The sequence below is a fragment of the Neodiprion virginianus genome, chromosome 2 (assembly GCF_021901495.1).
Source record: "Neodiprion virginianus isolate iyNeoVirg1 chromosome 2, iyNeoVirg1.1, whole genome shotgun sequence".
Classification (NCBI taxonomy): Eukaryota; Metazoa; Arthropoda; class Insecta; order Hymenoptera; family Diprionidae; genus Neodiprion; species Neodiprion virginianus.
The window spans coordinates 38,473,006-38,495,393 of record NC_060878.1 but is presented as its reverse complement, the minus strand read 5'-3'; the positions used below and the strand labels follow the sequence as shown (position 1 = coordinate 38,495,393).

The 22,388-nt window shown below is 40.6% G+C and overlaps 1 protein-coding gene across 10 annotated transcripts in view; it reads right to left on the bottom strand.

Moving 5' to 3' along the window:
* The window catches only part of LOC124299009 (calcitonin gene-related peptide type 1 receptor-like), a 161,644-nt gene that overhangs the window by 118,172 nt on the left and 21,084 nt on the right, over window positions 1-22,388 (bottom strand). For 7 of the 10 annotated variants that reach the window (XM_046751804.1, XM_046751801.1, XM_046751805.1 and 4 more), the window contains one exon: window positions 196-313. In XM_046751804.1, coding sequence (XP_046607760.1) covers window positions 196-313 — 118 coding nt within the window. Of the gene's footprint in view, window positions 1-195; window positions 314-1,326; window positions 1,381-1,640; window positions 1,657-22,388 lie in introns of those variants that run through there. The other 3 variants (XM_046751807.1, XM_046751808.1, XM_046751809.1) reach the window with 2 other exon arrangements.

Sequence of the window (22,388 nt, the reverse complement as noted above, 5' to 3'; positions counted from 1 at the left end):
AAATTTGTGAATTGCTGTACTAACCAACTGTCGTGTCTTCCGCGAAAGCTCGTGAAAAAGTCACGGAATTGGCGTAAATCGAACACTGTTATGCGGTGCGATTAGAAATTAACGAGAATGGTTTGTAAAAAGTCAGAAGCGCAAGTTTGACTTAATTTCCCTGACGTTACGAAAATAAATAAACAATGCACTCACCAGGCGGTGCTGTTGCGTTGGATTTCAGCCTCTCCATGCATTCCTGTCTTCGCTCCGACAGGATGCGTTTGAGTTCTTCCTCCTGGACCGTGCTTCCGGCCGTCGTGTTGCTCGGTATCTAACGAGGGGGAAGAATCATTCAAACAACAGTGAGTAAATACAGAGGATATACGATGAAAGGTACATACTTATTGATAGTTGAAATTTATTGTTAGAAAAATCAGTGTTTCAGAAGCATCTGCATACAATTGTAACGTATAAATGATGGTGACAGATAGCATTTGTTTGAGGAATTAGTTGTTGGCAGCTTTTTACAGTGCGCTAATTTTGGCTAATAGGCCAACGACAAGTTTGATTCCTATTTGACGATCAGAAGAATCGACTGATACCAGATAAGTTTGCAGAAAATGTATAGCCTCAATTTACTCCGTGAGATGCCAGGATCCATTTCAAGGTAATACAATAGCTCCTCGAACTCTCCTTCACCTCGAAGGTCGATCTGTTACTTTACTTCGCGAGAATGATGGACTTGAATTTGCGCAAAGAAATTTCCTGCCGAGAAAAGTAAGCGTGGACCTGCGCTTTGCATGGTTGGCTGTCTGCCAGGAAGTGAAAAATCGGAGGATTCGATGGCGGGCGATAAAACGTTATACCTACAATATTATGATCCTCATATCGTGCACGTTTGATTATATGGTCGTAGAAGAAAATATTTTTAACAGCCTAATAGCTTCAGCGGCGGTAAAGTAGATAGGCATACCTAATGTATGTGCACAGAAATAAGCGTGTGTACATAAGTTGTACAGTTGTAAAGCTTTCGTCTAATTCATCGGATCCATTTATCCAAAAATGCGTATCTGAAAAGCTCTCAACGAAGACGCCTCGCCAAATCAAAGCAAAGACTATTGCGCCTCTAGTTTTTCTTGTCGAAAAATAGCGTAAAATTTATAGCAAGCAGCTCACAGGAAAGACGTTAATACGTAATATGTAGTTAATCACATTATATGTGGACGTGGATGGGCTTCGGACAAGTTAGTTTTAAATCATAATAATAATAATAATGATGATGATAATAATGAACGTAATAGTAAAAAAGTATGAAGCGAATAGAAATAATAATAAAAACATTACCATATTGAAATCAGCGTTGGAATACGTCAAAGAATCACAGGAAGTAATAGATTACTGAAAGACGAAAGAGAAAAGAAGAAAATTAGAATCCGTTATAAAGTAAAGAAATAATTGTATATTTCAAGGAATGTACGATGTTAGAGTAGGAACACAAAAAAAAAAGGCATTTGAAAAAGTTCGTTAGAATAGGGCAAAATATATACACGTAACGTTACACAATGTAAGCTAGTCTGGTAGAATTTCATTCCAGCTTTGAGAGTTCTCCGAGAACGATCAACTACAAACCCTTCACAGTGGTGAACTTTCAATCGAACCTTTGATATTGTACGGAAGGATTACAGCCACTGTCATGGAAAGACGAAAGTTGGCAAATTCGGTGGTTGCGAACAACTCGAGCGATAGCGCGGCAAAGTTGTCTTTATGAAAGTTGTATGAGAACTGTGAGAACGCGAGGGCTATTCAAGCTCCAAGTTGTTCCTCGATCTCAGAGGGATACACACGCCCCCCTCGACGAACTTGGGAAACGAGCTGAAACCGCGAAAGCACGAGTTTCCACTACTACCTAATATCCATAAACCCTACGTGGTTTTGTCACCTAGTGTTTCGCCTCGTGCATAGCGCGTGAAGCATAAGGTGCGGTTGGGTCTCGATTCAAGCGATTCGAATCCCTGTTCCCCGACCAAAACTCACGCGCTTTATCACAGGTCAATTTCGATTTCTCCTTTGTAAACACCCGATTGACTCGCTCGGAGTTTCGATTAATCGATCGTCAAGTTCCGCGAGTATCCAGACTGTATATAAATTGCCCTTGTAATTCGGCGTTGTTTTTTTTTTCACCCGTACGCCTGCTCCAAAACTTGGTGATAATTTCAGCGATAGCTGATGATCGACGCCTTGTTTATATATCGGTACCGCGCTATTTCGAGCTATAACAACACGAGTAAATCTACAAGTGGAATATCGAGTGGTCTATAAAATAGAAAAAAAAATAAAAAATTCCGACACAGTGATAGGTCGTAGTTTCTTTTCTTTTTTATTTTCTTTTTTTTTTTTTTGCCTCGTTCTTCCAGAGTGTCTATGAATTATTGAAACATGACGGACGTCGAGGGTATAAAAAGATTGAAAGAACCGGATTGAGTTCGGGCGGCAGCAACTGATCCAAATAAAACAATCCTCGTCTTGTCTCGCGAGTGCTTATCCACGCAAAAATACAGGTCATACTGCAAAACAAAAAAAAAAAAAAAAAACCGTCGACGTAGTAACGACCCTCGCTGTCATTGACCGGAAGTTGGTTCTAACTGTTCGATGTTTTGAATTCCTCTTGACTAAGAAGCTCTGTAGTCGGAGTGTTCTGTTTATCCTTTGATCTATTTTTGCAGAGATGAAGCGCGGTCGATACTGCGATGACAATGATGCAGAATCTTTGATCACCGTGAAAATTAACACATCCCTGCTTACAGAGACGAATCGCAGCTGGTGCTCAATCGAAATAACACCTGCTTGTACAACGTATAGTTTGTCTACATTTTATAAGATGATGTCCGTCTGGCGCCGCGAGCTTCATTCGTGTAAGATGTAATTTCTCCAACTTAAGAATGCGGAAATATTGAACAGCTCTAGCGCATAAGAACAATTAAGGCACGGTACTTTTGTTTAAGCTAGCCATTTTCGAATTATTAAAAACATAAGCACGCGATTGCGAAGTGGAGTTGAAACGGTGATATTTCAGCCGTAGCTGCGACTGGAGGATTGATCGAAGTTTGGCTGCGGCCGTCTCACTTCAGCGTCCATAAATCAAGATCCAAACTTTGGTAATCCAGTGAATTTATATGTTTGATGAATATCGACGCACAGTTCGGGTATAAAATGTGAAAGTTGAACCACAACCTGTCGAGGCAGAGCCGACTTGAAATTACACGCGATGAAAGATTACATTCGGACATTTTTACCGTACGAGAGGTGGAAAAATTTTCTTTCCACCACTGTGTAAATAGGTTTGCAATATTTTTGGAAGCTGTGTTGGAAATTTTTGCGTTTAAACTCAAGCTTTGCGTTTGCGCCGGACATTCGGTATTGCAGATGAAAGGAAAATACAAATATCGATGTTGTGCAATGTTATCTGACGTTTGACACCTGGAAGTTACGCTCGCTCTATTTTACCGGCGTTAGGCGTTGCGATTGAACGAACGAAAAGGTACAATCCGAACGTGCGCGGTTTCATAGCTATTCAAAGCCACGCTGCGTCGGACGATTTGCATTAACTGCACGTATCGGACAATTACGCGTGCAGCCCCGCCCTTAGAAAATACAAACCGGCAAACAAACAAGGTGGGCGAAGCACAAACCGCACCCTCACATTTTTTAATCCACCAGAACAAACAGGGGGAGCGAGAAGTTGGGAAAATGATCAAAGGATCAAAGAAATCGAATCGAACTTATCGGTTTTTCTACGAATAATTAGAAATGGGAGCGTTTGTGTTCGGGCAGAATAGTAACTCTCAACCGCAAAAAAAAGAAAAAAAAAAAGAAAAAAAAATCGACGTAATAATATTTAGGAAAGAGAAAAAAATAAATTTACTCCCGAAAAATTCGTACCCCGCAGCTATTTTACGGTCCGATTGTAAAAACGCAGGTGTGTTCAGTTGATTGGAAAAATACACAAATGCTGCGTCATGCGATTCGCTGCGTTTAACCGCGAGTGCCGATTTTGCGATGTATCAACAAACCAGCGCCCAGAATTGACCCGGTTGATAATTGAGCCGAAAGATAATGAAACTTTGACCCATCCTCGCGGCTTACAATTCCAATGCACTAAATTGAACGAAAAATTCCGCGATTAGATAACGCAACTTATTCTATACTACGTCCAAATTTTCAGTCATTACTCATCAAGCTGATGAACCTGATGTCAAAATTTCGTATATGTATATAAAGTTATTAATGAATCATGTAAAACTTGAAACCAATAATTCGTAAATCGTAATTAAAAAAATCGTAACTTCCTGAATATTAAACGAAACAATTACCGCCTTTTTTTTGTTTTAAGGTAAATCGCGAACCAATAAAAGAAAATTTCGCTGAGCTTGTCATCCCGCCGTAATTTCGTGCACTGCAGAATCAGCATCCGAACCATCATGGCGTGGAAATTCGACATTGAATACTTCAAGCAAACGCGTTTCCCCACCGGAGTCAAGGTAACGTGACTATATTTAGGAGTTTAAATGCGCACTATTGACCGGCTATTTATTGAATCGCTAGCCGAGCCGCGTCTGCAGATACCAGAAAATCTAATCACATTTTACGAAAGCCGAGATGGGAGTGAAACTGGGAAACCGAGAAGATCCGAGAGCGGAAATTTTCCCCATTTTTTTGCTTTTTCTTCTCGTTTCGCCTACCTGCTGGTGTCGTCATCGTCGCGTAAACGTGTATTATACGTATACGTAATTCAATTAACACGGCACTCACCCCTTATTTCGAATAAAGAAGTTTTAACGTAATAAACGTAAGAATATATCGCGCCCTGCGGTGGCTTGGTATTGGCGATATGAAATAAGTCTGGCAAAACTTCTCTTCGACGTAGTCGATCATTTCACCCGGCAGAAACAGCTGCAGGAAAAATAAAGCCAAGGAAAAGAAATTTTCTCCTCGAACAATCAATCGCATATCTTATGCCGCGATTATAGACGAGCTTTCGTTGCACTCAGAATCAGCTTGAACTGGTTTAATTTAGCCACTGTTATCAAACGTACGTGACAAAATTTTTTTGCAAGATCGTTGAAACGAAAAGAAAAATGGTTCGTATTGTTTCCGTTAACTTCGCAATACGCATTATGCGCATAGTTAATTAGAAGCCTTACAGAAATAGTCTGAACCCGGTATTTCAACGAAGCCACTGCGTGAATTTCTGCGGAAATAGCGATCCGTTATTCCGATAAACCATCGGGGCGTAAATATTATCGAGTATTGATATTTTTCCATTCCCATTCTCACACCCTGCGGCACTCTCGGCAAACAAAGAAGCGAGTTCGCGGGGGAATTTCATAAGGGTTCCAGGAACACACACGCACACACATAATTATATATATAATTACATATATCAGGGCGGTTAGGAAAAGGGCCTTTTTTTAGATTTCACTATTCTCCGAGGTTCTTGTACTTTTTCACTAAAACATCGCTCACGCTAAAAGACTGGGCTGAACATTTTTTTTTAATATTGCCTCAACGACGGTGAAATTTGGGAAACAGCTATTTTCGGAAATTTTAAAACTGATATATCCTGAAATCCTTCGGCAGGTATGTTTTGCATGACGAAACACAAGTTTTTGTCAAACCTGAGACGCGTGTGATTTTTTATTAGTACTGAAAATCTACGATGAAATTCGCAAAGAGTGATATTATTTTGCTTTCAAATATTAAAATATTTCACTGATCTTTATCTTTCTCGCAGCTTTATGACATACAAAAGCTGAAATATATGTATATGTACATGTATATTTCTCGCTTTTGTGAATTTTCACACTCCCGATATTCCTTCCGAGGGATCACAGTGTTTCAACAAAGTTTTCATTTATAATTAATACTCAGCGAGCTGTCGCAAATATATATATATCTCATAATGATAAGCGCGCAGATATAGAAGCTTTTCCTTTGATCGAGATGCCGACTTTTGAATTTCTTGCCCAATTCCATAAATTTGAATATATCCTGGCAATTTGGGTATAACGTGATTGATTGATGGACTCACGAATTTCGAGATGGTTTTTATTTTTACCGCGGCATTGCTGGTTAAATATTTAGAAGAGGAGAACCGCGGGACCTTTGACCGCGAAACAGGATCACGGAATAAGGGGTGCGAGCCAATTCCGAGCAAACGACGTTCGTAAATTCGGTAAAAGTAACACGTCGTGAATCGCGATCGTAATTGAGCAATTAACGATCCGAGGGTTACAGGATCACTGAATCCATTGCAGTCGAAGCGCTTCGTGTAAGCCGACAACGAAAACATTTGAATTGGTTGGATAATTTATTAAACAATTTCACAAGTAAAATGGTTGGGGTTACAATAATGGTTTGGGTATTTTGTAGATCACAGAAGAATGTGGTACAAGTAGGAACTATTTGCGCTATTGCGATTATAGTTAACAACACTAAATTTTCTCGTCATTACAACAAAATCGGGCGAATTTCAATCGAGAAAATCCAATAAGCTTATCCCTCCACTACTCCACGGTCTGTAACCAACTCTCCTGCGGTTGCATTCGACACCTTGTTGTGATGGGATGGATACTAAAAAAGTAAAAGCCTAATCAGGGTCCACCGAATCGATTCTCAGAGAAAAGAAAATTTGATAGATTTGTCCTGTCATCTCATTGTTACGGTTTTTGTGGTCGCCGAACTTGAATCTGAAATCTGATTTTCAATATTCAAAATGGTGGATCTAATATGGTTGTCAATCCCCATATAAAAAAAAATTGTATCTAACCGACGCCTTTTTGATTTGTAATAATTTTTTTCGGCCAAACCCGTCGCAACGTTTTTTGAAAAACTCAGGGATCTCTTCCTCGGCATCCAATTTGATGATTAAACAAGTTTCAGCTTTCACATGTTTATTAATAGAACTCGGCTAAATTACTGTATATTCCGACTGAACTATAATATACTAATACAATACCCATTATAAAACGATTTAGCGTGTATATCCACAAGTCGTGCAGGCCTGGCGTGTCAGACATTATTTGTTATACAAAAGATGCCAAAGGTTATATTCGCGGGGTACTAAGAGGCTTCACTAGGAGACAAAAGGTTTCGCTTTTGGGAAAATTCTCGTCCCCTTTTCCCGTCTCAAGCATTATGACCGATGATAATCCTGGAAGCCAGGTGCGGGACAAATAAATTTCTCAGCAGCATATTCCCTAAAGCTTTGTGGCTGTGGAGCGAGGGTTTGAACAACCCGAATCCACTAATTCTTATCGTAAATTTCACGCCGGAATCCGAACGTAGCTAACGTACATACCTATATTACTGTGTAAATAAAACGGTCCCTGATATTTCGGCGAAACAATTCTCACGCTGTTTTCGCCTCGCCGTATTACTCAGTCCGATCGTTAATTTATTCCTGGATTAGGGTCGTTGCCTTTTTCCAGATAATATGTTCGTTAGTTTGGTTCATTTATCAGTTTCAGTTCAGTCCATCGAAATCGCCAGCTAAACACAGAAGACAAAACGCAAGCTAACAATTGACAATATTCGGAATACTCGTACGGCGATCCTCTTGTTCCAGACAATGCAAAGCTCGCGGCACAATTGTTGATTTCCACTTTACGTGCGCGACATCTTTGCGTCCGATATATCCTGGAGGACGATTCAAGCTCGGAGAATTTTGGGAACAGTATCAATTACGGACTGTAAGTTGTCGAATTCAGGCTCAGCCTCGGTTTTCTCCCTAAGTAACTATGTTGCTTTGTCATTGTCGAAGCCCTCTAACTGCCCGCGAAACCGCTTCATTATTCACGGATCGATTATCAGGGCGTGGTTGAGCTCGATTTCACAATTAGTCAAAAAGCGACGCGCCGAAGTGTGTTCCATTCCATAAATTCACTCCTCGAACACACCCATCACGTATCTCCGTGGAGTTGAAGGACTACCTCGCACCCAAAGTATGCACGGAATGTCGCTTAGTCATTGTCTGTAAGAATATACCGCAAATATTACCATATTTCAACTTTTGAACGTATTAGGTAATTGATTTCTGCCAAGGAGAAATCCACCGCGAATAAATCAACCGCGACAATATCACGTCGAGATAAATCGTTTCCTACTGCACATGCAGCGTTATTCCACTGGTCGCTATATCATAAATATCTTCAGGCTAGCAACCAATAATCGTATATTTGTGATAATGTAGCCCCGTGCGGATTTCGGTGAAATTAATGTAGGCACGTAACGGTGAGATAATAATTCTTCATGAACGGTGGATTATCGTATAACGAATTAACAGAATCGGACAGTTGTATAAACTTTCCGCATCTATGCGTTCAGGTTTAAGGGATCGTTCCAGTGTAACGGGTCAAACAATAGCTGATTTACGCGATTTCTTTACTATGGTTGTCCCCTTACCGTGCTTTAACGAGTCTGACTCGTGACGAAGATTTTGACCCAAACATGAATATGACGTGCCAGGCTCGTGAACGGAAAGTCGGGCCAAACATAAACATCACGAGCCAGGCTCGTGATCATCGTAATTCAATGTTAGTTTCTATCAGTACGCCACGAGAGTTAGTCACGATTCTCATAATTGCTGTTACGGAGAAGATTAGTTGTTAAAATTTAACAAACCCCTACAGAGTGCAAAATACAAAAGTTTTAAATGACATCAATGACTACGAATCCAGTGATAGTGACGTGTTTGCGCCAACCAGAAAGCATCCATGGCGTCAATCGTGGATTTGACAGAAGGTAAAAAACACACCACTAATTTGGAAGTATTCTGAAACCTGTGTCATAAAAGCGTCAGTCTGTTTTAAATAATCTATGCTTGACTATATCACAAGGATTTACATTTTGGCTCGTATTGCGACTGTTCTCGAACATCACTCTGGCTTCTTTACGACGCGTTGACGTCTACCACTTGGGCCCGAGTTTCGTCGAGCTAAATGGTACGGGACGGGATTAAGGAATCATCGTAGTGTAACGGGTTGAACAATAGCTGATTTACGCGATTTTTATTCGATGGTAAGTACGCGCTATCCAGTCTGATTCTTTATGTCAAATCAAAACAGTCATGAGGAACAGAAAGCAAATTTTTAAAAGCTTACTTTTATTTTTGTTCTATTTTTTTTAACGGGTTTCTCGAAACGACGTTTTTCAAAACGATGGACACTCTCAAAGGAAGAGTTTTCAAGCTATCTGTCTCAAGTTTGGACACAACATTCGTCGTGCCATTTTTTATCTTGCTTTGGATACTTTCTTTTCCAAAGTCGTTTTCAACTTTATAAAAGAAATTAGAAAAAAATAAATAAATAAACGTTGAAAAATTTATTTTCTGTTCGTCGTGAGTGCTTTGATTTAACATAAAAAAAAAAAATCAGATTGATCAGCGTATTTGAACCGTCGAAAAGAAGTCCCTTGATCTGAAGCTTTGCTTAGGTAATTACTATTATCGCAGTTTTCCGGTTCCTCTGCATTCTATACCATGAATATACTCGCTGCCTTGTCTAACATTTATTATATATAATACCTACTTATATCCTACACTTATATACGGGCATTCGTGTTTGCGCAGAAACTGATCATGGCGCAACGTATACCTTCGCACCACTCCGAAGGATTCAAATTTTAATTAAACTTTTCCACCGCAGCTTCGACCCAATGATTATTTTCGCTGACAAACTTTTTTCCCCGCAGGAATGAGAATGGTTAGAAAATCTGTGAACAAACCGAATAAACTGTCATCCTTTGAGAGGATTTATTTATGGCTTTGAGTCTTGAAAGTTTCACATTACCCGATCGTGTTTTTCTGACTCAGTTTCATTGTCACTGTCGATTTGATGAGAAATGAATCGGACCGGTTACTTCAGCGGAGGATAAAGACGAGGGTTGAGGGAGAACGGTGTGAATATTTTAGAGTTGAACTAACCGTCCAAATGGAAGCAAAGCTCGTTATTCGAGTTCCGAGGGTCTGTTGATAATTGAGCAAGAACCCAAACTTGGTTTACTTTGCGGGCTCGAGATTCTCGCTTGCAAGGTTCAAGTGAAATTAGGCCTCTGTCCCTTCGGCTCTCGGTTATTCTCGAATCGCACAAAGTGAAATCAAAATTGATCAATATCGCGAATAGTGGAAAATTATTTATAGCTTACGAGGTATACGATGAAACGTTCCTGTGTATGCATAATGTTTTGATGACTAAATTTTACACCTCACGTATCGTGAAAAAGGTATTCTGTTTCTAAATCCCTGAAGGCATAGGCAGGTGATGCATCCTTCGTACTGTTAAAACTACCTGAATTTACACAGGTGTTATACATACGACGAGTGTCTTTTGTACCGTTAAAACTGTCTCGTTAATCTCGAGCCTCTTTGAAAACGCGACAGGTTTCAAGGTGGACAAGGGGGAGAGAAAATGGGGTAAAAAAGCATCTCGACAAGGAATGAAAGGAATGCCGAGAGAAGAGGGACAGGAAAAGGCGCGACACCGCGGGCCGGATTTTCCTGAACAGGCAGGCGAGGCGCGTATTTTCGCGTTGGGAAAACGGTGATTAAAACTTGAGGCTGTGCGGACCCGTGGCCCGATTACGATATCTCTCGTGAGCCATACGCGACCCGGTTAGAATATCCCGCAAGCGCGAAAAGTAACCCGGGTCGAAAAATTTCCGGCACAACAGGAAATCGGCAAAATCACAAACCGCAAGTGACCCGCTGCTCGATTTACACCGCAGATAATCAACGAACAGCGATTCATTTCTGGGCGTTCATGTGTTAATTCGCAACAGCAAAACGTTTCTTTCCGCATCTATTTACTCGACTTACAGTAAAATCCTTTCAGCCAGCAGCGAAATTCCACCTCCGTACGGCAAAGGCACAACTGAACGGGGCGAAAATGAGACGCTCTTTGTCCTCTGCAGGGTTGCTTTTCGTCGACCGAGGAAAACCGGAAGTTGGGACAATAGCAATGGCGCCCTTTGTATTGTGCCACCCTTAAACCTCTTTTGAAACTCGAATTTTCTTTAATTTATTTATCATGCCACGGGAAAATGTTACGCACCCCATATAAATTCTACCGATTGTCAGAGAATTTCGCCCCGGTGAATGTTAAAAAAGCTTCGGGGGTGGCAATTTCGTCAAGTATTTGAATACTTATTTTTTCATTTTCCTTGCATGATCCGGGGAACTCCGACTGCCCTTATCCGATCATTACGCGGCAATTAACGTCCGACAGGACGACTACGCTGTTTCCTCGAATTGCACTTATCGTGCCATATTTGAAGGGTTGGATTCTGACTTATGTAGGTAGCGAAGTGCGCTGGCGTGTACGGAGCCGTTATGCGTACGCTGTTAATTAATTACTTTAACAACGTCGCTAATTCCCGCGACTCGCTGCCTCGCTGGTTCCAAAAGCTAATATTCTTGTAAACACCGCCCAACCTGTCTTCTTCAACGAATTTTGTTACATCGAAGCCAGTCTCCAATTACTGGATCGCGAAGCGCAGAATTCAGAATAGTGATTAAACAGTAACGGAACTATAAGATTACGAATAGAAAAATTTACATTACAATTTTTGTCTCCTCGACAGTTTTTCAACGATTATGGAAAAAAAAATAAAAATTACCAACAGTTTCGTCATAATTCCAAAACCGGGAATCGCTGGCAAAATATTATTTTTTGTAAAACTGAGCACAAATCACGAGATTGTTCAATTACATTTATTGAGATGTGATAAACAGTTGGCAATTTAATTTATATCCGATATGTCACAATATGAAAATTACAAACAAAAATAATAAAGTAAAATTTACATGGATAATATTAATTTCACGGTCGAAGCACGTTATAATCAAATATGTAAATATTATGGGAATTGCGATGGAAATAACGCAGCGGTATCGTTGAAGAAAATAAAATACTGTTTGTATAATTACCCTCGTGTTATGAACGTTGTTAATTAGCCGACCTTATAACAAACGCACGTTTGCAAGATATCGTAATATATTCTAGAGGGCGTGTTCGATGGTGGATGTATACGCTCGCAAATTATCTACGATAGGGGAAGAAAATTAAAAGCTAACAAACGATGGAAACTCCGCCATCCCGCGGGACGTCTAGGAGTTTTTTTTTTATTTTGCGACCTTTTCCGAGCTCAGAATGATAAAATAATTCACGTCTCGTCTACGCGAAATCGTCACGCGCCGTATTTACTTTTGTTATGCAGAAACGATAAGCTCAAAATGTTTGAAGTAATAACGAGGATGAAATCAAATAAGGTTACTGAATCCGGGTGAAATATGCTTATGCAGACGCTTTCTCCCATTTTACAAATATTACTCCGACAGCGATCTCTCAAATCCGCCTGTTACATTCTCGCAGCTGATCTCCGCGGAATTTGAGAGAGATCTGTCTCTTTGCCTGATCTTTATTCATTTCGTATTGGGGGCAATCCAGGGATGAAAAAATAATACAGGAAACCGTGCTCCGAGACATTTTTAAACGGATCGATACCCGTTGCGTTAGTCATTTGTACTTCGGCTGTTATTTAACTGGATAACCATTCGGCAGCGAGTTGAAATTGAATAAATTATACAAAAAGGGCAAATGAAATTTCGCACGGAATTGCGACAATAGTCGAGTATACTTTGGTGAAATCCCGTCAACGCTGCGTTAGCCGTGTCAATATTTGATGAAAAATTTATAATTTTCGCAAGTATAAATTACTAGTCCAATTTCACGCTTTGAGAAAGATCAAACTGTCGGTTGATGAAACCGAATGAATTAGGTAACGTTGATTAATAGAATAATTGAGCTGAAAATAAATTGAAGGACGAATTATACAAGTCGAATGAAAACAAGTGAAAGTGATAAAAAGAAAACACTTATATATACTATATTACATCCGTATTCCGGCAATCTCCTCGCCGCAAATGATAATTACAAATTAGATTCGCATTTTGCATAATTCACTCGGTGGTCGATGCTAATTTGGAATTATTTAATTTCTCTGGCATTAATTATCAGCACGACTTGGCGTGGACTTCATCCAAGTTTACTTACTCATCTTCTCATTTCTTTCTTGGTCCAACAACTGAACTTTTCTCCCCCGTCTTTAAATATTTGGAGAAAGCAAATTGAATTTTTCAGCATTGGCATTTCGCGCAAAAACGATTGAAACGCTTGACTCGTTGAAGAAAAAAAAACTATCATCATCTCTTTCGACCACGTTCAATGACGTATACAGCGATTCGACGACCGTGGAATGACAATGCGATCGGTCTTTCAAATCGCGTTGTTACATCGGAATGAAGCTGAAGCCCTGCAAGTGATTCTGCGCACCTCATCTGTTAAACACTGAAACAATTAACTGACTGCGATTTATGTTGGATTAATTTCTAGAGGTCGAGGCTTACGATTAAAGTACAGTCGAATCGCTGATACGAAAATAACTCGTTGCGCGAATGACCGATGGATGTTCGGTTTGTATGCTTTATGCACGCCCATCCGACTCGTCGTTTAATTGCTTTCAAAGTACCTCGCATATAATTAATCAAACACGCGGTACGTTGGCCTATCCGATCACATCCCCAACTAATCCTTGATCGCGCCTTTCTCCATGCGTTTTCTAACGTATAAATTAATAACTATGCACCTGTAACAAATGGTCCTCGCGAACACATTATCAGAGATTGTTAGTGGTCGTTAAATTTTTCTGTGGTAAAAAATATGCATTTATTGTGCCTGTTGTTAACTAGGTGAGTTGTCGCCACTTTGACAATAAATAATCGTACGTGAATTATTTTGACAAAATAATTGTCGTCGCTTCTTTTTGCTGGAAATAAGTTAAACAGGCAAAATTATTGATTTTAGATCCAGGGAAGATCAATGCATCGTTTCACTCTCTAGGGAAAATAACATCCGTGACAATTTTGAGGGCCTGATCGATTTTTGGGGTTTGAACCGATTAAATTGGTGATTAATTAATAGCGTGTATCCATAATGGTGCCTATTAAGTGAGACGTCGTCGCAGTTGAAAGCTTCTACAGAGAGTTATTCAGTCCGTTCGTTCTTTATCGGCGTCGTTTTCTTCTTTTTCTTCTTATCGGTCTTATTTTTTGATTTCGCCTCTATGCTGCAGACGATGTAAGAAAATTGACGCGCTGGCTGGCCGTGCGACAACGACAAAAACAGAGGAAAGGAAAAAGGACGAGAAGTTTCTAGATAAATGATTCCCAGAATTTTCTTGCAAGAAGTCTAAAAGACCTGCGCGTCGTTACGATGAAAGTGTTATATACATATATCTATGTATGATCGATTCCTCCAAATATATATACGGATAAAAATGAATAAATACATGTATATTTAGAGGAATTCATTACAATGTTCGCAAGAGAAAAAAACAAAATAAAGAAAAAAAGGACCCAAGTATAGAAAATGTATGTATTTGGTAGCTGTTGTGAATTTCTGTACGTCTTGTTGCGTAACGTCAGTTTCTTTCATCCTTCAGTCGCTACCGGCTCAAGTTTTTTAATCCCGTAACTTGTCGCGAAGTATAATTGTCCTGCAGATGTGTAGAAAACGTAGAATGAAAATAATAATATCTCGCAAGTTATCGAAGTTTTAAAATTAAACTTTTTTACTGCGTATAATAATGTTACGAATATACGGCAGACTCGCACATATACAGTCTTGATTTCAGGTTGCACAATCTTTTCCCCATTCGTTTTTGCCTCTGTTTTTTTTTTTATCGTTCTTAATTCTCTGAAGTTGTAATCTGAATCGCATTCGCATTATCGTTAAAAAACAGGCCGATTAGCGTGTTTAAAAATATGAATCCTATCACTTAACGAACGAGGTATTACACAGGTTTGCTAATGTATATAATCGTCAGCATACGCGTAAAACTTTTTGCGCATTATTGCAGATTAAACTTTCCGCCACAGGATCGTTTCTTTTTCAAACTTCGTCGCAGCTCCCCTATCTTTTATTTATTTATTTTTATCACGTCGTTTGGATTATCTTTCACCCGCTGACTCGTCGCCTCTCGCTCTGATTCTTCGTCTCTGCAGATGCCGTCAGGGCGGCGAATCCATCCGGAAGAAACTGCCGGGAAAAAATTCCCCAGGGATGCATTTGGCGAAAAGAAAACGAGAGAGAGAGAGAGGCCGCAAAAATTACTCAGTATCACGACGCCTCGCTATTCCCAGCTGTCTCTAATCATACAATCCCTGTGCTTACCTTGTATTATAGTGCCTACGAAGTGCGCTGAGCACTTTAATTTTACGCTTCCTTTTTGTTGTTAAGTCAAAAGTTTACCGATTCATTCACCGTCTCGGTATCTGTCATTCGGCAAGGGTAAAAAAAAGGGAGAAGATGCGATTGGTTACAGGCGGTCTTTCGCAATATTTGCAAACCCTAAAAAAAGAGGAAACTGGGCCGCGTCAACCTTGATACTAATAACAATTCAGGATCTAACGGTACAAAATGGTTATTCTTCGTCAAATACCAATCCTGGAAAGAATGTTGGCCAAGATGAGCGATTGGATATTGGCTAATTTTATCGACTGTCAGTCAAAGTCAGTTTCGCCTATACTGGCAAAAGTGGATCACATCTTAGGACGTCGCTTATATTTTGGCAAAGATCCAGCCAAGGTGGGACTGTGGACAAAATTTCATTAAGTGAGGCAAGAAATTGAATTGAAAAAAATTACCCCGCTTCGCCATGACCTTATCGTAATTAAATCGTAAGTATAACGCGCTTCGAAATTAGAGAGAAAAATTCAAACGCGCGAATTATTCTTGCTGCACGAGAAAACTATTCGTTAGTGTCTAGAAAGGTTGAAAATTTCTTTATACACGATGTATTCTTGGCATTTCGTACACCTTCACCCTCCAGGATTTCGACCGGTGACCAGATCTCTGAATCTTACGAAAGTCGAGCATTCCGCGTATATTCGTCGTAACGGCAGACCGATGAATCCCAACCGTGAGAACCACGAAAGCATGAAACATGTGCAGACAGTTTGGTTAGTGCAAACGGACATTCCAACGTGATTGAATCGAGTCTTCGGCCAAAGATGTTGTGACAAGTTTAGGCTGGATGGGGAACGACGAAAGGAGCGGGAATAATAGAAGGCGGGAGAGAAGAGCGGTGTGGATTTCTTTCTCGTCAAAGAGGCGAGATGAGCAACTGCGGCCGGGACGATAACGCAATATTGGCGTGACACAAAGAAAACACAATTCTGCCGGCGGGCTTGGGTCACAAGGCAAAAACGAAGGGCCGTCCATTTTCTTCTACGAGTAGAATCGGCACGAGCCATGCGGGCTAGTCCAGGATCCCCTTCTTCCTCGCCTAAGAAAAGACACACATTACCGAATACACCGGCGATCCCCTCGAGAGATAATGGATCTTTTTACCAGATTTTCGACTGCTTTTCACGCCAACGTTACGCGTCCACCGAATTCCCGGGGGTCTTCTTCATCCGCGTTGTGCATCACTGTCAACTCAGATTTGACCGTCATTCGTTGCGGTTTGCGAAAAGACGGCCGAAAGCCATCGACGCCTTCGCAACGGCTGCGAGCTAGCAGCGTAATTTTGATTCATGATAACGACACATAATCCACGGTAAATGTAGGTAGGTACGCCTGTAGCTGGCAGACTGTTTACCGAACGCACAGCCGCATCAACGATCGCGATGAAGAAGAAGCGAAGATCATTAGAGTGCCGCGTGGATTTAGCGGGAAGACATTGGCAAACAAGCAGGGATGAAACCGACGTGGAAACTAAAGTGGGAAAATTGAGGAGAATTTTTCTGGTCGTGAATCGTAATCGCTGGCAAAACCTTGTCGCAATTATATATTCCATGACTGTTTTTCAAGAGAAAAAAAATCGCAAACATTGCTGGTCCATTTGCCGAGAAATAAAAATATTTGATCAATCAAGACGAAAATTCTGACTTCCCTTATCATATTTTACCCATACCGATGTAATCGGAAAACGATTAAAAGGTATCAAGCACTGTATTCGTGCAAAAATGATGTATGACATATTTGAGAGAAATTGAACTACACGTCGAAACGATGTTGAAAATAGTCCCGATGTTTTAACTATATATTTTTTATTATGTAAGAAATGAGGAAAAAATCGGTCGCTGAATTATAATTCTTGCACCGATCAACCGATCATTAAAGAATCTCTTGTCATTTAATTGCATTGAACACCACCATCTGAGTGAAAGTTCGTTATATGATTCGCGACGGTAAATTTTGCAACAATATCGTCTGCTATGTGAGGTTCCGTTTCACAAGAACAGATTAAATGAGGCAGCAGGTTCCAGTTTTCCGTTCGTTGATTTCCTTCCGGTACGTTGGCTAATCTCACGGCGATCTTGCGGCGATTCAAGTCTGTTTCAGGACAGCACTGATATATCTCCGATGCGAAAGCCTTCGTTTCCAGAAACAACATTTGCGATTTTGATGTCGGATCCTAACACGGCAAAGACGAGACACCGGCTGGCCTCACCTTATAGCCACAGTTCGAAACTCTGTGGTCGGGCACCTTATGGCGCGTTTTGAAAGATGGAGGCTGTTCTCTCACTCACCGACTCACTCAGCGATGGTAAATCCTCCAAGGGATCGGGCATCCGTAAGGGAGTCTCGAGGAGTACTTTCGTACATTTTTATTTTCCCCTCTTTTCCTGAGCGACGACGTACCCTGCATCAGAAACTCGACTCGCGAAATAACCATGTGATCTTAAATGTCTCATGATATTTCGTTCCTCTTTATTTCTTCTCTCAGTTCTCTTTTATTCTCTCCCTCTTTTCACGTCGAGACAACGGCAAAAGACGTTGGGCGGTGAAAAATTTAGGGAAGCAATGAAATTCCCCGGGTGTATTACATTACCTGTACATGCTCTACGCCGTTCCACACCTGCGACGCTAACCGAATGAGCGAAAAGCCACTCGATCAAGACACCGACGCGAAATGGACGCACACATGGAGAAACGGCATCCGAGAGTTTTCGACTTGGGAGACCTTGAAGGACGGGGATGAAGAAATTTGTTGGGGGACCTGAGGGCACAAGGAGAGGCTGTTGTAAAATATCAAGTTTCAGCCAAGGCGTTCCTCTTCAATGTGGGTCAAACAATTTTCTGCCGAATTTCATCAAGAACACTGACTTGGGATTAGACAATTCCCGAGGTGCTTATTCGGCAGAAGATCTCGCTGTAAGAAAGGATCGCGCCACTTATATCAAAAGGCAGACTGCTTCCCGGCTTTCCATTTCTCTTATCAGTTTCTACTCCGCCTAGATAGCTGATCGCGCGATGTTTTTTTTCCCCCCCCCATCTAATTCCCGTAGATTTTTACTCCTCGATAGTCTCTCCGGGTTTTCTGTTCTGTATTCGTACAGCTTCGCGGAAATTGGAAAGATGTTTTCAATACCGCGTTGTCTTTACGGTATATACGTATACACGCAGCTTGCGGTTCTTATCCGAGATTTGGAACAACTCGCGAGATTTTGCGAGGCAGCGCACAAGGGTGAAATAGTTTCGCTTCTGACGCTGAGCCGCGAATTTTTTCACACCCTCCGTTTTGATTTTCTTTTGCCAGCGGTAAATGCAGCCTACGGAGGAACGCATTCAATTTCCCGCGTGAGAATGAACGTACGACAGAATGGAAAACGAAAAAGAATCGGAGTGAAATATCACATCTGTTTGAACAAGTGTAAAAGGCAGGAGGGCGAATGAGATATCGATTCAACGTGACAGGCCTTACTAGTCAAGTTTTTTTTTTTTTTTTTCTTTTTCTCTTTTTTCGAATGGGTAGGTGGCTTGACTCTCACTGCACAGGAGTAGGAATACGCCACTCAAGCCAGACGTCATGTGTCAGAGAGTCAGGGTGTCAGGCTCTACGATTCTCCCGATTTGACCACGCGAGGGTGACTCGGGACCGAAGTTAGGAGCTGATAACCGACGGAAGTGACGTGTCAATTGACGATCGGGTCCTTATTGTCTCGAACTTCAACCCAGTGATAATTGGTAGGGTAAGAAATGAGACAAGACCTGCGCGGATATAATTGAGGAGGTCGGTTGAGCAAAACTCAATGGTTTGTTTTAATTTTATTACAATATCGTCGTACTTTGAGTAATCATCGTATCATTGAGTTTTTGAGTTACGAAAATTCTTTTGAGTATATGATAATAGTTAATGCTGGAGTTATAAGAAAAACCTACCGATGTTTCTTTTCAAAATGATTCAAAATCTGGTATATTCGTTCCATTTCACTCTACGGTAGCCACTTTTTTTAGAAGACTATTTTTTACAAAGTCACGGAAATAGATTTTTTTTTTATCAGTAGTCAAGTTAGTATTGCGACTTGTTGGTTTGATAAAAAAAGTTCCAGTTAATTGGTATAAAATGGACTTGTGAATAAAATGTGCCATTGTCGAGTAAAATAAAATGGAACTGCTAGATTTTTACCCATTTTCAATCAATTTGAAATAACTCGTAGATGTATCTAAGCTTTTGTTTACAATTCCAGCATTTTCAACTGCATCATTTTTAAAGAGATCTTCGTAGCTCACGAATATATTAATTTAATAAATATTCAAAGTACGACTATCTACCAATAAAATCAATCAAAGGTGTCGCTTTTCGGTCTACAAACCTGCTCAAACGAACACAATTTCAAGTTACGCGTTATTAATTACACATAATCTAATCACGGTTGGAAAAAAATAAAAATAACCATTACTCGTGACAATGATGAAGCATACGTGATTGGGCCAAAAATAATTATTCCATTTGATTGCCAGCGTGACGTTTACGCGCGTTAATGTATGGAGAGAAGCAACAAGGGAGAATCCCCGCTGCTTTAATTTATTCCAGTGACGTGTAGTAAGAACCAAGGATGGGTTTCGTTAATTTACGTGCGTCGAGACGCGGCTGTACCAATTTGTTAATTGTTTTCGCGCTCACCTACATCAGGATGAAAAAGCTGAAACTTTCATGTGCTTCTTCGTATTTTTTTCTTTGTATTTTACACCCCTGAAATAACTAATTACCAACCTTGTGTCGACTTGTTCGTTGTTGAAAGTTCAAACAACCACGCTATATATACGCAATGAACTTTCGTCCGAGATTCCCGTGTAACTTTTGCCTTCGGTTAGGGTAAACAAACAACCAGATGTTTGGCCAAAAAACCGCAGGGTAAGAAAAGATTTTAACAAGTCTGATAAAACCGTCGCCACGTGGTTCTCCCGAGAACTGATTCTCCGTAAAAACGACGGCATTTATATTTCATAGCAATTCAAATGTGATTTGCAAAACTTTTCACGTGCCTGCATGTCATTCAGCCACTCGACTTATTAACTTTGCCTCCGTTTTCTCCTTCGATAGTAACATTTCGGAATTTAGATTGGGTGTTTTTTTCGAATTGGCTGGGCCTCCGGATAATCTACACGCAATGACACGAAAGGCAGTCTCGCATTCAAATCACGACATGTACGAGCAGCAAGTTGGCGAAGCCAGAAACAAGACATACCAGAGGTTTCAACGGCGTGCGTGCCTTCCTCAATTAACGTGCACCAGATAACACTTTAGAGCGATACTAAAAGTACTAAAAGACCCTTTCTTTCGTTCGAGTATTTCACTTTTCATTCAATGTGGGTCAGGGAATCCGCCTGAAGGAAAAGACCTGCCATTTTCCCTCCACACACAATCTCGGTTCACAATGGCGAAGTTTTTCGTGTACGAAGGACAAAATCACATGCTATGCTGTTTGAATATTTATCTATCCTTTTGGCATCTGTATAACTCTCATCCGTATTTTCTTTCTTCCTTTCTCTTATGTTCAGTAATAAATATTTTGCACATTCCGTCCCGTCTGCGACATTTCTCTCTCTTTTTTTTTTTTTTTTGCGTCAAGTGGTTCAATTTCCGAAGGTTGAAAATTCCGAGCGGTATGAATAAAATAGTAATGATGTCAACCGTTCAGAATATTGCGAAGAAAATTGCTCGCTGCGCGTATGGAAATAACCTTCTGCCCTACTACGTACACACATTTCTCTCGGAACTCGCGACTTCGGTTTTCTGGATATTTTTGCGAATAGAACTTAAGCGTCGTAAATTTTCGCGCTTTACATACCTTTACATAGTGTTTGCATAATACGTACATTATAAAACTGGGAATGCACTGCTCACTGTCTGCACATCGCAACGAAATTAATCCACCGGGATTTTGACGTTAATTTCGAAGGTACGAGTCTCACGTCGCTCGTTATTTTACAAACGCACAATACGCTGGACATACCGTGAAAATAATGTGATTAAAATTGCGAGGGCGTGATAAATTTCGCGCTAGATAGCCCGGACGATCCGACACTCGGGGAAAAAAGTGCAGCGCTTTGTTTTTTATTCGCAGCACTTTGCATTCATACCTGCAACGCGTATACTCCCATTATTATACCCGTAGTTCTAAAGAGTTTGTTATTCCCTCCGCGTAGCTCTCTTCCACCATTTATGCCTGTACCTACGTTATAACTAGATGTGTATGGCGGCAGGTGTTTGGATCTACGACCAGCGATGTATCCTCTCGTTAGCTTGCGTATTGCCTCCTTGGCTTTTTCATTTCAAATCTTACAACTCAGCGTCACGCAACCTTTTGTTTCGTTTTCTTTCGTTTTTCGTCTACTAGGATGCGTTGTACACGGAGAAACGGAGAAACAAGACCTGATGCGAAACCACTCGATGGGTTTTAGTCGGCTCTCTGATATTAATTGTTAGAAATGCCGATAAATTGCACTGCGAAATCGGAAATCTCACTGCACAGAGGCATTGTATACTCTTCCTGCATTAGGCGGAAAAATTGTTTGAAATTTATCGAGTTCGTGTTCGTATAACGTGTTTCGAAATTAGTGATGAAATTGTTAAATTCTGCTGACGGAAAGCTCGATCTGCGCAGAGCAAACAATCGTTGTGTACATAAATATACGTATAACGTATATATGAGATATGTGCGCGAGCAGATTGTCCGATAAATTATTAATCCATTTGCTAAGGCTAATCCCACGAGGGAAGTTGTGTGCATTGAAAATGAAAATTAGTTCTCAACGTGATCCGAAAATACGGCTGAAATTCAAGCGCTATGGAATTTTTATACGGTCTCAAAGAAAAAATGAAAGTTTTATCCCGAGTTTGGGGTTCACGTGTCTCGACGTCGTGAAACTTACCGTGTATATAACGTATGGCCGGTGATGAAAAGGGTATAAATTTTCCCGTGTAGCAACGTTCGGTATTTTTTAAGGAGCGCAGTTTTGCCCCTCGTTATACTTTATGAAATGTGCAAAGGAATAAAGAGA